The sequence below is a fragment of the Salvia hispanica genome, chromosome 3, assembly GCF_023119035.1.
Source record: "Salvia hispanica cultivar TCC Black 2014 chromosome 3, UniMelb_Shisp_WGS_1.0, whole genome shotgun sequence".
Taxonomy (NCBI): domain Eukaryota; kingdom Viridiplantae; phylum Streptophyta; class Magnoliopsida; order Lamiales; family Lamiaceae; genus Salvia; species Salvia hispanica.
The window spans coordinates 41029145-41043614 of NC_062967.1; the positions used below are offsets into that span (position 1 = coordinate 41029145).

General features: G+C 34.7%; 1 protein-coding gene, 1 long non-coding RNA gene and 1 other non-coding gene across 5 annotated transcripts; 2 read left to right on the forward strand and 1 right to left on the reverse strand.

Annotated features, from left to right (window-relative positions):
• Positions 1–8371: 8371 nt before the first annotated feature.
• On the reverse strand, positions 8372–9031 carry LOC125210986. The gene is made up of 3 exons (XR_007174440.1): positions 9006–9031; positions 8758–8922; positions 8372–8561 (listed from the first exon to the last, which is right to left on the reverse strand). It is a non-coding gene; the product is annotated as an uncharacterized LOC125210986 (long non-coding RNA).
• A 2243-nt stretch (positions 9032–11274) lies between these two features.
• On the forward strand, positions 11275–11347 carry TRNAK-CUU. Its single transcript has one exon. It is a non-coding gene; the product is annotated as a tRNA-Lys (tRNA).
• Positions 11348–12014: 667 nt separating this feature from the next.
• Positions 12015–14415, forward strand: LOC125211077 (rhomboid-like protein 11, chloroplastic). Of its 3 annotated transcripts, XR_007174451.1 has the most exons (8): positions 12015–12234; positions 12611–12735; positions 13006–13091; positions 13150–13205; positions 13293–13459; positions 13553–13615; positions 13787–13925; positions 14042–14259. XR_007174451.1 is itself a non-coding variant. In XM_048110761.1 (7 exons), the coding sequence occupies exons 1-7, from the start codon at positions 12051–12053 to the stop codon at positions 14198–14200; spliced, it is 840 nt and encodes a 279-aa protein (XP_047966718.1). In that variant the 5' UTR covers positions 12026–12050; the 3' UTR covers positions 14201–14415. The 3 variants fall into 3 exon arrangements, 2 of the variants coding, with proteins under 2 accessions (XP_047966718.1, XP_047966720.1); XM_048110761.1 differs by lacking the exon at positions 13787–13925 and having other exon boundaries at positions 12026–12234; positions 14042–14415; XM_048110763.1 differs by lacking the exon at positions 13787–13925 and having other exon boundaries at positions 12027–12234; positions 13165–13205; positions 14042–14415.
• The last annotated feature ends 55 nt before the right edge of the window (positions 14416–14470 follow it).

A 14470-nucleotide genomic window follows, 5' to 3' on the forward strand; every position in this document is an offset into this window, starting at 1 on the left:
CGCTCCGGTCAATGGTAGCAGGTCGCCCCCTCCTATCCCCTGGATCAGCCATGATCCACTGATCCAACCCATCTCAAGATAACATTTTTTAGGCTCTTGGCAACATCAACAATAAAGTGGCCGTCCAGCAATTCCAACTTGAAAGCAAAGGATACGTTGAAGTGATCGAAGATGAGCTCCAAGGGCGCTACCTCATGTTGCGCACACTAATAAGATCTATGATTTTTAATTTTCTACTTTTTAGGATTTTTATATTTAATTTATTTTCTATTAAGTCCTTTCAGATTTTATATCATATACTCATATTTTAATTTCAATTTCAAAACTAATACAAGGAATAGTGCAAATTAATATGAGAGACAAGGAGAGGCGTGGAGAAGAGTATGGGGAAAGGACTTCGATTATGATAGTTGTGACGTGGTTTAGAAAAAAAAAAGAATGATAACACAGTAGATAATTGTAGTATAGTGAAAAAACCTCTATTACTGATGCTCTTACTAAGTTGTCCTAAAATTAAAATATGAGACATCTTATCAGTTAAACTAGACACCATCTTCGTATCAATTGTACAGAGTTTATCTTATTAAATGGTCATAAAATTAAAATACGAGATATATTATCATTTAAACTAGACACCATCTACGTATCAATTGTTATCTACTAGCGATCTTTATTAATTTGTATACTATCATTGTAAAATGAGATGCACCGCATCTGCTAAATGAAGTCCACAACTTAATACGGCTATCATTGTAAAATGAGATGCACCGCACCTTCTAAAATCTAAATGATGTCCACAAATGATTACGTGATTAAATATTATTATTATTATGTTGAATTTTGGGATCATATATTCATTCAACTTGTTTAATTGTGAAGGGGACTACACGCCTAAATAGGGTTAGGGTTAATTACATATGGTAAGATTTACCCTAGCTGTAAATCAGAAAAAGAATAATTACAATCAATTATGAATCAATTCTCTAATCTTTGCGTATCTTCTTGATTTATTTCCAACACTCCCCCTCAAGTTAAACAATGGGATCACCCATTTTTAACTTGCTCAATACTCCATGAAAACTTCTTGAATCCACTGCTTTAGTGAGGATATCTGCTAACTGATCTTCTGACCGAACAAAGGGAAGATCTATCACTTTTGCTTCTATGTTTTCCTTGATGAAGTGGCGGTCTACTTCAACATGCTTTGTTCGATCGTGTTGCACTGGATTTTCAGATATACTGATCGCTGCCTTGTTGTCACAAAAGAGTTTGCACGGTTCCTTAGACATCAATCCAAGTTCTGTCATCAACCTCTTCAGCCAGAGGATTTCAGTCAACCCACTCTTAATTCCACGAAACTCCGCTTCGGCACTTGATAGAGCTACCACCTTTTGTTTCTTACTCCGCCAAGTTACAAGATTTCCCCCCACAAAGGTGAAATATCCTGCAGTCGACTTCCGATCATTTGGGTTTCCATCCCAATCTGCATCAGTGAACCCATGCACCTCCAAGTTCCCATGATTCTCGAACAAAACTCCATGCCCGGGAGTCCCCTTTAGATACCGCACAATTCTCAAGGCCGCTTCCCAATGATCGACTTGAGGCTTATGCATGAATTGACTAACTACCCCCACGGCATCGGCAATGTCTGGCCTAGTATGAGAAAGGTAAATAAGCTTACCCACAAGCCGTTGGTATCTAGTCTGGTGTGTCAGTTCAGCTCCTTCTGTCAGTCTAAGGCCAAGATTCTGCACCATTGGGGTCTCTGCAGGCTTACAGTCAAGCATTCCAGTTTCCGCCAAGAGATCCAAAACATACTTCCTCTGACTTATAAATATCCCCTTCTTGGACCGCATTACTTCAATTCCCAGAAAATACTTTAGGAGACCCAAGTCTTTCATTTCAAACTCGGTAAAAAGGTTCTTCCTCAACTGACTTATTTCCTCATCATCATCCCCAATGAGAATCATATCATCGACATAAATGATCAGACATGTGATCTTTCCTCCTCTCTGCTTGAGAAATAGGGTGTGATCTGAATTACTCTGCTTGTATCCGTATTTCTTCATCACCTCAGTAAATCGTCCAAACCATGCCCTTGGTGACTGCTTCAAACCATAGAGCGTCTTTTTGAGTTTACAAACCTCCCCTCCCTTGAACTCTCCATCAAACCCGGGTGGGGCCTCCATATAGATTGGTTTGGTAAGCTCGCCATGTAGGAAGGCGTTAGTTACATCAAACTGATGTAGTGACCAATTCTTTGTTGCAGCAATAGAGAATAGCACACGGATAGTGCTCATCTTCGCTACTGGTGAGAAGGTCTCCGCATAATCAACTCCATATGTTTGCGTGTAACCTTTTGCTACCAATCTTGCTTTATAGCGTTCAATCGATCCATCTGGTCTTCTCTTGATTGTGAACACCCAACGACATCCCACTAATCTCGATCCCTCGGGTCTCATACATACTTCCCATGTCTTGTTTTTCATTAGTGCCTTCATCTCTACAATCATCGCCTCCCTCCAATGTGGAATTCCCATTGCTTCCTCGGCAGTTCTGGGAAGCTCTTCTTCATCATATAGGGCAGCAGAGAATGCCCTCGCCATCTCTGTCAAATTAGCTTTAGCCAGATTTGCCACTGAATATCTACTCCTCTTCGTGACACGCTCTGGACTGTATCTCTTTGGTGGAATACCCCTCGTGATCCGATTTGGGAGTATATATTGCCCAGTATCCCCGTCAATCGCAGCACTCTCCTCTGATCCTGTGGCAGAGTCATTAGGAACAACTGTACTATTGATGCTGGTTTCAGGAATTACCTCAGATATCACTGGAAGAGGACTATCAGGCGAAGACGATTGAGGAGGCTCTGCTGCCGACAAGACAGGCTCGGCGGGAGTGCTAACTGTCTCTGTTGGTTCCACGGCAGAGTTGCTTGGTAGTGGCACAAACCAGCTTAGGGGTCCACTCGACCTATCGACAGTTCTACTCTCCCCCTGGCCACTAAGGCTGGTGTAATAATATTCGCACTCCAAAAAATTACAATTCATAGTAGTTATTATCTTCCTAGACGAGGGATCAAAGCATCGATAACCCTTTTGATTGATTCCATACCCCAAAAAAACACATTTTATAGCGCAAGCGGAAAATTTTGTTCTTTCGTGTTTAGGAACATGAACATACACAGAACACCCAAAGACTTTAAGTGGTAGTGTAAGAGGTTCGGGTACTTTGGCTAGAGAAGATAAAAGTTGGAGCGGAGTTTTCATATTCAATATTTTTGTAGGGAGCCGATTTACCAAATAAACCGATGTAGCAACTGCCTCGGGCCATAAAAATTTTGGGACTTTCGAGTCAAAAAATAAGGCACGAGTGATTTCTAGAATGATCCTATTTTTTCTCTCAGCAACTCCATTTTGTTCGGGGGTATACGGACAAGAAGTTTGATGAACTAACCCTTTATCTTTGAAAAAATTTGACATTTCTCGATTGACAAACTCCCTCCCATTGTCAGACCTAAGCACCTTGATTTGTGTCTGAAACTGAGTTTGGATTAATTTGTAAAACAAGACAAATTTTTCATAAACTTCAGATTTATTTTTCAAAAAATATACCCATGTCATCCTTGAACAATCATCCACAAAAAGTAAGAAATATTTAAAACCATGATCACCAATAACGGGTGCAGGGCCCCAAACATCAGCATGCACCAAAGAAAAAAGACTCTTAACACGAGTTTCAGTAGACTTAAAAGATTGTCTATGGCTCTTCGCCAAAACACAAGATTCGCAAGAAATATCCTTAAGATGAGAAAAATGAGGAAAGAGTAACTTAAAATAACCATGAGATGGGTGACCATAACGTCTATGCCACAACCAAGCTTCTCGAGTCGCAGATCCGTGAGCTAGCATTGCGGCACTACCTTGGTGAGCCATCTCATCAACATAGTAGAGACCTTGACGCTCAGTGCCACGCCCAATTATCCTCCTTGTCCTGATATCCTGTAATACACAGAAATTAGGATGCATTAATAGTGTACAATTTAATTCCTTCGTCACGTGGCTAATTGACATCAACTTATGTGACAATTTGGGAACATAGAGGCAATTCGACAATTTTAATGTAGGTGAGATCTCAATTGTCCCACTACCCTCTACTGATGTTAATTCCCCATCTGCAGTCTGTATATGACTTTTCATGGAATCACTGAAATTTACAAAATCACTCTTATCATGTGTCATCGTATCTGTTGCCCCACAATAAAAAATCCACCCTTTCTCCTTATCACTAGGTCTATGTTGTACAATACAAGCAATAGGTAATTTTTGCAGAATTTCAAAACTATTGGGACCAAAAAACATATTATCACATGATATGGGGTCATTTTTTGAATTATGCAGAGTATAAGGTCTAGATTGTAAGGCATGGGGTATCTGCTGCAATTTTCGAAATTTAGAGGGACTAGGCACTAAAGTATAAATTGGGCTAGGTTGTGTAAACCCTAGCCCATTACCTCCTTCACCAGACACGGCGCCGCCGCGCCCTCCTCCGATTCTGCCGGCGAGTGCACCGCGCCCTCCTCCAATTCTGCCAGCGAGTGCACCGCCGCTTCTTCCTCTGATTCTGCCGGCGAATGCAGCCTTCCCCACCTCCTCAATCCGTCTATCACCGTCGCTGGATCGGCTCCTCTCAATTGCGATTCCGCCGCTTACAGCAGCATTCTCGGCGGTGGAGTGTGGTGTCTGCTCTCCGGTGCGCGGCGACGCTGACAGAGGGAAGAGGCGTTCGTTCCGGTCTCCAAGTCCAAAGCCCACTCCGCCCGATGATGATGAATCTCCGTTTGTTGCGCCGGTTTGGTCGGGGTTCGCCGGCGGCATGATTTCCAGCCGTGTGGCCTCCCGTTTCACCCAGCCGTACGCGACGTCGACCGGAGGCGTTGGGCTTTTTTTGAGAATGTCTCTTCTGATTCCCTCATATTGAGAGTTTAATCTAGCCAAGAACTTGTATAATCTCCGTTGATTGGTGATGTCTCGATACTGACATATTCCTTTGTCGCAGTGGGTAATGGGTCTGCCTTGGCAGCGGTCGATCTCGACCCACACACCGTGCAAGGTCCTCCAGTAGGTTTCCAGATCCGTGTCCCCTTGGACAATCCGGCTGACTCTGTCCTCAAGTTATAAATCAGATACGGGTCCGACGTACTCTGGTACATCTCGGCCAAGCTAGGTTTAAAGTCTTTTTCCTCTCCTGACATTTCTGCAGGTCTGGGTTGTGATGAATTATTTTCTGAGTCTCTGATTATCCTGCTCTGAAGCCATGTTGAATTTTGGGATCATATATTCATTCAACTTGTTTAATTGTGAAGGGGACTACACGCCTAAATAGCCTTAGGGTTAATTACATATGGTAAGATTTACCCTAGCTGCAAATCAGGAAAAGAATAATTACAATTAATTATGAATCAATTCTCTAATCTTGTGTATCTTCTTGATTTATTTCCAACATTATTATTATTATTATTATTATTATTATTATTATTATTATTAAAATGAGTAAAATTTGTGCTACATGATAAATGAAAAAAAAAATCTGGTTTCAACAAGATTTACTAGTGCAAAAAGTTATCACGGGTTGTAATCTCCGAGTAACTCCAAGGATAAATGAAAAAAAATCTGGTTTCAATAGGATTTAATAGTGAAAAAAAATATCACAGAATGTAATATCCGAGTAACTCCAAATCTATTGATATTGTCTGTCTTTTGACGTAATGAATATGAATCCGAAAGAAAGAGGTCCTATTATTTTCCCTATATCCCACAAGAAAAAATAAAGTGATTTATTTTTAAAAATAAAATAAAATAAAACAGCCACAATCGCTATAGCAGATTAAAATTGATGCGACATAAACTTGTACATTTATGTGGACATGCCCTATGCAAATACGTGCCTATTTGTTTTTAAATGTTTTGGTTTTTTGTATTTATTTTGGTAGGACATATTGTGTTATAGTATGATAATGACAAATTTGGTAATGCGCATCTATCATTTCGTTTTATGTATCCATTATGGAATGTTAAATCACTAGCTAGTTCCACAAATTATTGATGGAGACGATTCATTGAATTTAAATCAATAGTTCTATGTACGTGTAAGTTAAATGCACAATCTTTAACACGTTCTAGAAATCCACTCATTCTAGATACAATTCGGATTATGGAAAATAGAATTGGAATCATATAATTGATCACAGTACAAAAACATTTTTAAATTCGATCACTGTTCAAATACAACTACATTATTTTAAGTAATAGTTTTTCACCCGCGCGATGTGCGGTTCCATGTATATATAAGTATTTTTAACTGAAAAAAGTTCTTTAATTTCATATAAAGTAGGTGGAGAATAAAATAAGAGATAGATTTACTAAAGAGGAAAATGACTCATTTATAGTGGGACATCCCGCCCAAAAAGAGAATATGATTCGCTTATCTTAAGACGAATGGAGTATGTTACTTTGAAACACATTAATTATAAGGGCCTCTATCGTTGAAAGTAAGACGATTTAATGGCCTTTTTCACCAAGATATTGCATTCTGTATTCAATTTATATCAAACTTTATGCTTAATTTGCACCAATTTATACACCTCTCAAATTTTATAGAGTTAAATATATGAAAACAGATTTATAACTATTAATGATTAGCGGACAACTATATATTATCGCAACAAATACATATTAAGCCTAGCCCATTATAAAAAACTTAGCATATACACCAAAATATATGGTAAAAGTGGCGATGTTGAGCAAGCGGTTGTCACTTTCACCTTACACAGCACAGGCTTGGCCTCTTCCGGTCGACCCCATTAATTGTCTCTGCCTCACGCTCGATCTCACTGCGACATACTTCTCCGGCTGCCATCTCTAGCTCCATCTCGCCCTCGATTGTTGCATGGTCTCGCTAACACAACTGATCGATTTCTACGTGGCCTCTCTATTCTTAAGAGCCTTTGAAATTACATTTTTGTTCGAATTTGTTGTGTGGGAGAATGCTTAAAGATTTTGGCTCTTTCTTGGAGGATTAGCTATTTTTTTCCACGGCAGGTAATTCACATTAGATACAAGCCTTTCTTTCAACCCCACTTACAATGCGTGAGAAAAGAAAATTGTGGCTTTATAGATGGAATGCACACTCTATCTCTGATTTTCTTTTCAGAGCACATGGCTCAAGAATGAGATGATCTTACATCTAATTGCCTGATTCAAATTTCACAATTCGAGATGTAGAGAAGCTCTTTCTCTAAATTATTAGATGCCAAATCTATCTCTATTTTTTTTATTTGTGTATTTGATCACACTTTGCATCTATAACACACTTTGCATCACTTTCTATAAATTGATTTGCAGCTTTATATACTCCATTGGTTGACATTCATTTATCATCATCATTCATATTTTTTATGAGCTATATATAAATGTAGTTTCTTTAAAATAATTTTATTGACTAATGGTTTAAGAAATATAAATGCAATTTTGAAAAAACAATTAATAAAATCATTATAAGTTTCTTGCTAATCTATAATCTATAATTTATAATATTATCTATATGTGATCTATAATTTATAATCTATAATCTATGAACATATAAAGCAACAGTTATTTTCGGAGAAAGTTTTGGGAGGAAATCAAAAAGACTTTCCGCCAATTTGCAAAAAAGAATTGTATGATTTTTTTCAATTGTATTTTCAAAACTGCATTTATATTTCTTAAAACCATTAATATAAGTATGTAGAATTGAAAATTATGCAAAAATATATTGAACCATGTGTTTTAATCCTTTTTATGTCATTAACTAATGGTTTATTTCTATCTCACATGTTAAAAAATCTATAAAGATTAGCTCAATGTATACATTTGCCTTTTATTTAGGTTTTGTGCAAAACTTATTAAAGAAGCTATATAATTAATGTAACTTTTGGACTTTTTTATTATCTTTGATTGAAATTTATGAATAGAAATTTTGACAATAGAAAATGTGACTAACTTGTGTCATTTACTAAAATAATATTTTTTTTTCCCAAAAACTTGTCAATCAACATTAAATGCATTTGGGGATTGATAAGTAATTACACTTTGCAAAAACATCATTCGCTAATTAATGTTCCTGCTCTCAAATCAAATCATCTTTCGATAAAGCTAAATAAATATTCCATTCCATATAGTATAATTTATTTTATCAATGAAAAGTTGAAAAATCAGTCGATCAGTAATTAATGCAATTGATGGCACAAAACACTTAATTTTCTTCTCAATCTACTCAATATATAAATCTCAACACGGGTAAGTGGATATAATATGATTAGTTCATTCAGTTGTGATATATATACAAATTCTGAAATAGAATTTCATAGCAGGCTAGCAACAGATTATGCTACTCATTGAATAAATCATAATTTTTTTCTACAGACTGTTGGCTTAAAGACAACTGTGTAAATGATGCTCTTCTTTTCGATTATGTGAATGATGCCAAGAAGCTTTCTGTGAGAACAAACTACCTGGAAAACTCTGAAGAATATAAATTATTAATATAGGATATAATATCATTTTTATACTGTAGGTAGGATTAAATATGTAAGTGGAGTAATAGATAGGAAAAAAAAAAGTAAAAGAAAGACAATAAATAAATTAACTAATAATAGAATAATCAAACAAAAAATAAAACAGAAGAAATTTAGATAATATGAGATTTAAGTAAACAAACCAGTTCATATTGCTTTTCCTGTCATTCGTATCATTTAACCTACAATACCTGCAAAAGCATAAAAATGATTAGTTTTATAAATCGGAAGCAAAAGTAGATAGTAGAAGATTCATGATTGCAAAACCAGTTTACAGAGCTTTTCATTTCTCATGGCGATCAATTTCACTGCAAAATAATCAAACATAAATACGATCAGTAGATCAACCATAAACAAAAAGATATTTAGAGATAAAAAAGATGACGCTAACCTCTTTAGGTGATGAATTCACCTGCAATATATGCCCAAAAAAGTACAATAAATCAACAATAGAAATAAAGATGGTTTAGAGAGAAGAAAATTAACGCTAACCTCTTATGCCGATAAATTCACTTGCAATATTTACAAAACTATAATCGTTCAATAGCTCAATAATAAAAAGAAAGAAGATTTAGAGAGAAGGAAATAATCGGTAGAAAAAAGATGAAAGAGAAGAAAAATGATTGTGTATGAATATGTGTCTATGCAAGTGGTTTATATATATAGAAAAACATGGGGGGTTATTTTCAACTTTTTTTTATCTCAAAAAATGGTTTTGGCTCTCAAAAAACCTTGCATTAGAGAGGATCCCAATTTGAGAATTCCCACCAAAGCTCAACATGAGAGAGTTTCTTTATGTAAGAACGATTTGATTGATTGTTAGTATAGAGGCTAATCAACTTTGCTTTTTTTCAGAGTTCATGCCATTAGCTGCTGGATTCAGCAGGTAAAAGAAACAATTCTTGGAGGTTATTTATTAACCTTTGGTTTAAAGCATGTAATTTTTAAAATAAATAAATTAAAATAGATAAATCTCTTCAGCCAGTTTGGCGGAAACTCTTGTTGTTTCCCAAAAAAAAATCATTGCTTTTATGGTAGTAAAGATATAGATATAGATTGTATTGATTATATTCCATAATTATTCATAGTGAACAACAAAGAAGACAAAAAAATTATACTACCAAATAAGAAGGATTATATGAGAAGAAAAAAAAGATTTTTTTTATCAAAACTATAACAAATGTGGTCTCTATTTATAGATGATGAAATATTATGAATTTTAGTATAACTTTTATAATTTTTTAATATAATATAGAGAAGATATATAAATTTTAAAAAAATATTTATCAACCAATGAGATTGTGTCATTTATTACATTGATTTATTCATTGATCATTGATTTTATGGAGTAACATCTTATTACTCATGTCAATCACACCCTTCACATGCATCTATCATATCATAGATCTTATAATAAATTTCTATAATATATACTAAAAGACTTATATAATATAGTAAAAAAAAAATCATGAAACTGAGTGGGAAAATGGATTGTTTGGTATTTCGCTTTTATGTATGTATAGATAGGGAATTATTATAAAGAAATGACAAAATAAATTAAAACAAATAAATAAAAGTCATATGTTGCAATATAAAATACAAATAATCTTGGAATAATTTAAATTTTGGGAATTAGAGAACATTTCATTCTCATCATCCATGGTGAATAAATTCTTTAAAAAAAAGAGAAATTATAATATAGAAGAAAGATTATACGTAGAGAAAAATAGATATATTTTTTTAATAGAACTATAGCAAATGTGATCTCAATTTGTAGAGGATGAAAAAATATGAATTTTGATATAATTTTTATATATATTTAATTTAATATATAAAAGATATTTGAATAATAAATAAAATAATTATTGACTAATGAGATTATAACAAATGGCATAATCCCATTGGTCAATAAAAAAAATTGAGAGAGAGACTACTTGATCTTGCTTTACCCAATGGACAAAAAGAGTGTGATTTGACAAATTGACATCTTTTATTCTCTATATCAAATAAGTCATATATTAATAGTGTATATTATATGCTAATACAATTTTATAATATAGTTATCAATATTTTATGAAAGTGGGCGGGAAAATTTCCTTGCCATGTACTCTGGCTTTATATATTTATATAGATTATATAGATTAGATTAATTATTCAATTCTTTACTAATAATACTACAATCATATATTTTTTTTCTAAATTTTACTTTACCCATTTTACACTAAAACTCGTTCTATCTCAAAAATATATTTTTAAAGGATAAAATGTTCCTGCTTAGTTTATATTAATATTTTACGCTTTATATATTCTTTTATTCTAATTAATAAATATAATGAAAATATTATTGATGTTAATAATTTTAATAAGTTGTATGAAAATCACAATTCAATTTGTTTATTTTTTTATACTACTAAAAATGAATAAAAGAATAAATCAAATTATTTGTTACAATATATTCTTTATAAAATTAATAATTTCAACAATGTTTTTAAAATTTTTTAGAGCTAAATTAAATGGATAACAACGTGGGCCAATTTAGCTAGATGGGCTTTTTTGGATAGTTTCTGGCTTTCTGCGATACAATTTTACATTTTGACCTTCGGCTGTAATAGTTGTGTCAATGAATCCATGTATTTAATATATTAAAAACAGTCAACGTAGCCCGTCTAGCTCAGTTGGTAGAGCGCAAGGCTCTTAACCTTGTGGTCGTGGGTTCGAGACCCACGGTGGGCGAATTTTTTTATATTTTTTTTCTTATGCCATTTTCCATAAAATAAACACTTCAATATAACTTTTTATTTCTACTATTGAATTGTTCCTATTTTAATCTTCTAAATTCATAGAGCAGAGAGATAGGATTTGTAGGTAATATTTTTTCAAATTCAAAATAAGAAGTGAATCCAATTACTTAAATGATACACTAATGAAATAGTTCAAACCATAAGAATTAAGAAACTAACCTATACGATTTGTTATTTTTCCATTATTAACTCTTTCCTTTCAAATTAATCTAGACTAATTAGTTTCCTTAAAATTTCAAATTATTATTATTATTATTATTATTATTATTATTATTATTATTATTATTATTATATTCGTATGTATAATTATCTCTGCATGTATTTTAATTATTAGATAGTAGCTTTGATTTAGTTTAGTTGCAGATAATAAATTCCAATTGGTTTTTTTAAAGGTTACACATAAGATGTGCTTGTTAGAAATATTTTTATTTTATATTTTGAGCTAACAAGAACTCCTACTACTACTCCTACTACTAATATTTTATTTTAACGCAAATATTTCCCTATTTTTTCACTACAGATGAAAACAAAACGTTATAAAACGTGATACATTTCAAAGATTGAATAGCGATTTCATCGATGTGGATGTGATCATCTTCATTTTTGTTGGATTGCTTTAATCCAAGAGCAGAAAAATGCTTCAGCTCAATCTTCAGCTTCAGCAGAAGCAGTTTCTCGCACTGCCAAAATTCCACACCGCCCGTCCCCACAAACCGGCGCCGCTGCGCCCTCTTCCTCTTCAACTCACTCGAGTTACCTTTGGATTGTGCGCGAACTCGGTTTCCCGGTTTTTTCTCTGCAGAGCCAAGGATAATTCAGGTCAGTTTTCTGTTCCTCTCCTTTTATTTTAGTTAAATTTGGTACTTTTCCATGAATTGCCTAAATTTTCTGATTTATTATTGCATTAGAAATAGAAATTTTGTGCTGTATTTTCATTCACTTATGTTGATACTTTATTTCGAAGGTTTAATTGACTATGAATTAGGGATTTGTAATTCAAGTTAATGATGTTTCACTTAGACATTATGCCACAGCTGGTGAAGCCCTAAGTTTGCTGGTTTTATTGGAAAAGAGGGGAAATTTTTCATGTAAAAGGTTTATCTAGTTGTTTATTGGAATAAGCTTGTAACTGACCAAGATTTTGAGATTTGATTTCTATATAATTTGTAATTCAGTTTGATGATGTTTCACTTAGACATTATATCACAGCTGGAACTTGGGAAGCCTGAAGAGCAAAGGAAGGCTGTGAAGCGTGTTAATGGCATATTCTGGATTCTTCTTCTCAATATCGGGATATATGTGGCCGATCACGTGTTCCAGGTTCGAATAATCTTATTCTTTTGATGTTTCGCTGTCTTGTACGTACTAGATTGGTGGTGATTGTAGCATTCTGCCATAGTCTTTAAAATATAGGGTTATAATATTGTTCGGCTGCTGTCTCTAGTGTCTTAGTGTGATGGAAGTCGACAGTTTCATTTGTCTGAGAGAAAAACTCATGAAATTTTGGGTTCTTTAGTTCAGAAACTATGCCAACTGATGGAGTTAGTTCTTGTAAAAGAAGCTAACTAGGGATTTGCTCCGATTTTACAGGTTCCGTTGATTAAGGAACTGTATCTGTATCATAATAATCCTGCTTGGTACCAGTTTATAACGTCTACGTTCTGTCATTTCAACTGGTAAGGCTGCTCATTCTCTATGTTCTTACGTTTGGAATTTGAGATCATATCGAGAAAGTATTTTTGCTTGCAGGAGCCATCTATCGAGCAATCTGTTTTTTTTGTATATTTTTGGTGAGATGTTTTGCGCCCATTCCCTATAAAAAAGTTTGAAGTCATGACTAGTGCTAACGGCTGGCTTGTAAATTCTTTGTGATCCAGGGAAACTTGTTGAAGAAGAAGAGGGGAACTTTGCTCTGTGGATTTCCTATATTTTGACAGGTGCGGGGGCGAACCTTGTTTCTTGGTTGGTTCTTCCAAGAAATGCTGTTTCCATCGGGGCATCTGGTGCTGTATTTGGACTCTTTGCTGTTAGTGTCCTTGTGAAGGTATGATGAATGTTAGCCTTTCTTGGGGGATGAGGTAGCATATATACTTGCTTTTTTGCCGAGCTGCTGAAACTCTCACTTCATGTGCTGCAGATGTCATGGGACTGGAGAAAAATCCTCGAAGTTCTTATATTGGGGCAATTTGTGGTAGAAAAGGTTCGTACCTACAAGACCTTTTGTTTGGTTTCTATAAATTTGTAATTGTGTTAAGAGTGTCTTGATATAGTTCTTGACGTTTAATAAATTCTTACTTTTCTACATTTTAAAAATTATGTCCCATATATTGTGATATTGACTGCACTTGAAATCTCGTGTGGGAGATATCAGATTTCGTATACAAGCACGTATTTTCAAATCAGACTCAGTGCATGTCACATGAGGTTTTAGGTGCCGGAAATGTCACATTGAGATTGTGAAAAACTGAAAGTGGTGAAATGTTGGACATTGTTCAGAGAAATGCTCATAGGTTGGGACATAAACTGATACCTACACCATCCATGGTTTCTTACATGGCTCCAACTAATTTTCGCATGAACGCCTGTAAGATTGAGTTCTGTGGTTGACATTGGTAACCCATATCAGGTTATGGAAGCAGCCCAAGCTTCGGCGAGCTTAGGTGGAAGCTTCCGGGGAGGTGCGATGCAGAACGTAAACCACATCGCGCATCTTTCCGGCGCCCTCATCGGCGTTGTTCTAATATGGCTGCTCAGTAGTGTTCCCACACCAACGGATGAGAAATAGGGCTTCTTTCTGTAAGGTGAAACTTACCACCGAGTTTTACTATGACACCCTTTGTTGAAGGATTGATGATGGTAGTTTTTGTCAACAGTATGATGCAAACTGATAGCAACAGCATAGGTCATTGATGTAATTTATCTCACAACATTGTTCATTACAGAAAATACTGAAGGATGTTTACATTTATCATATAAATGATTGATTAATTTAATTCTCAATACCGATTCTAGCTTTTTGCAGAGGCCTCATACAAACTTACTGAATAATTTGAAT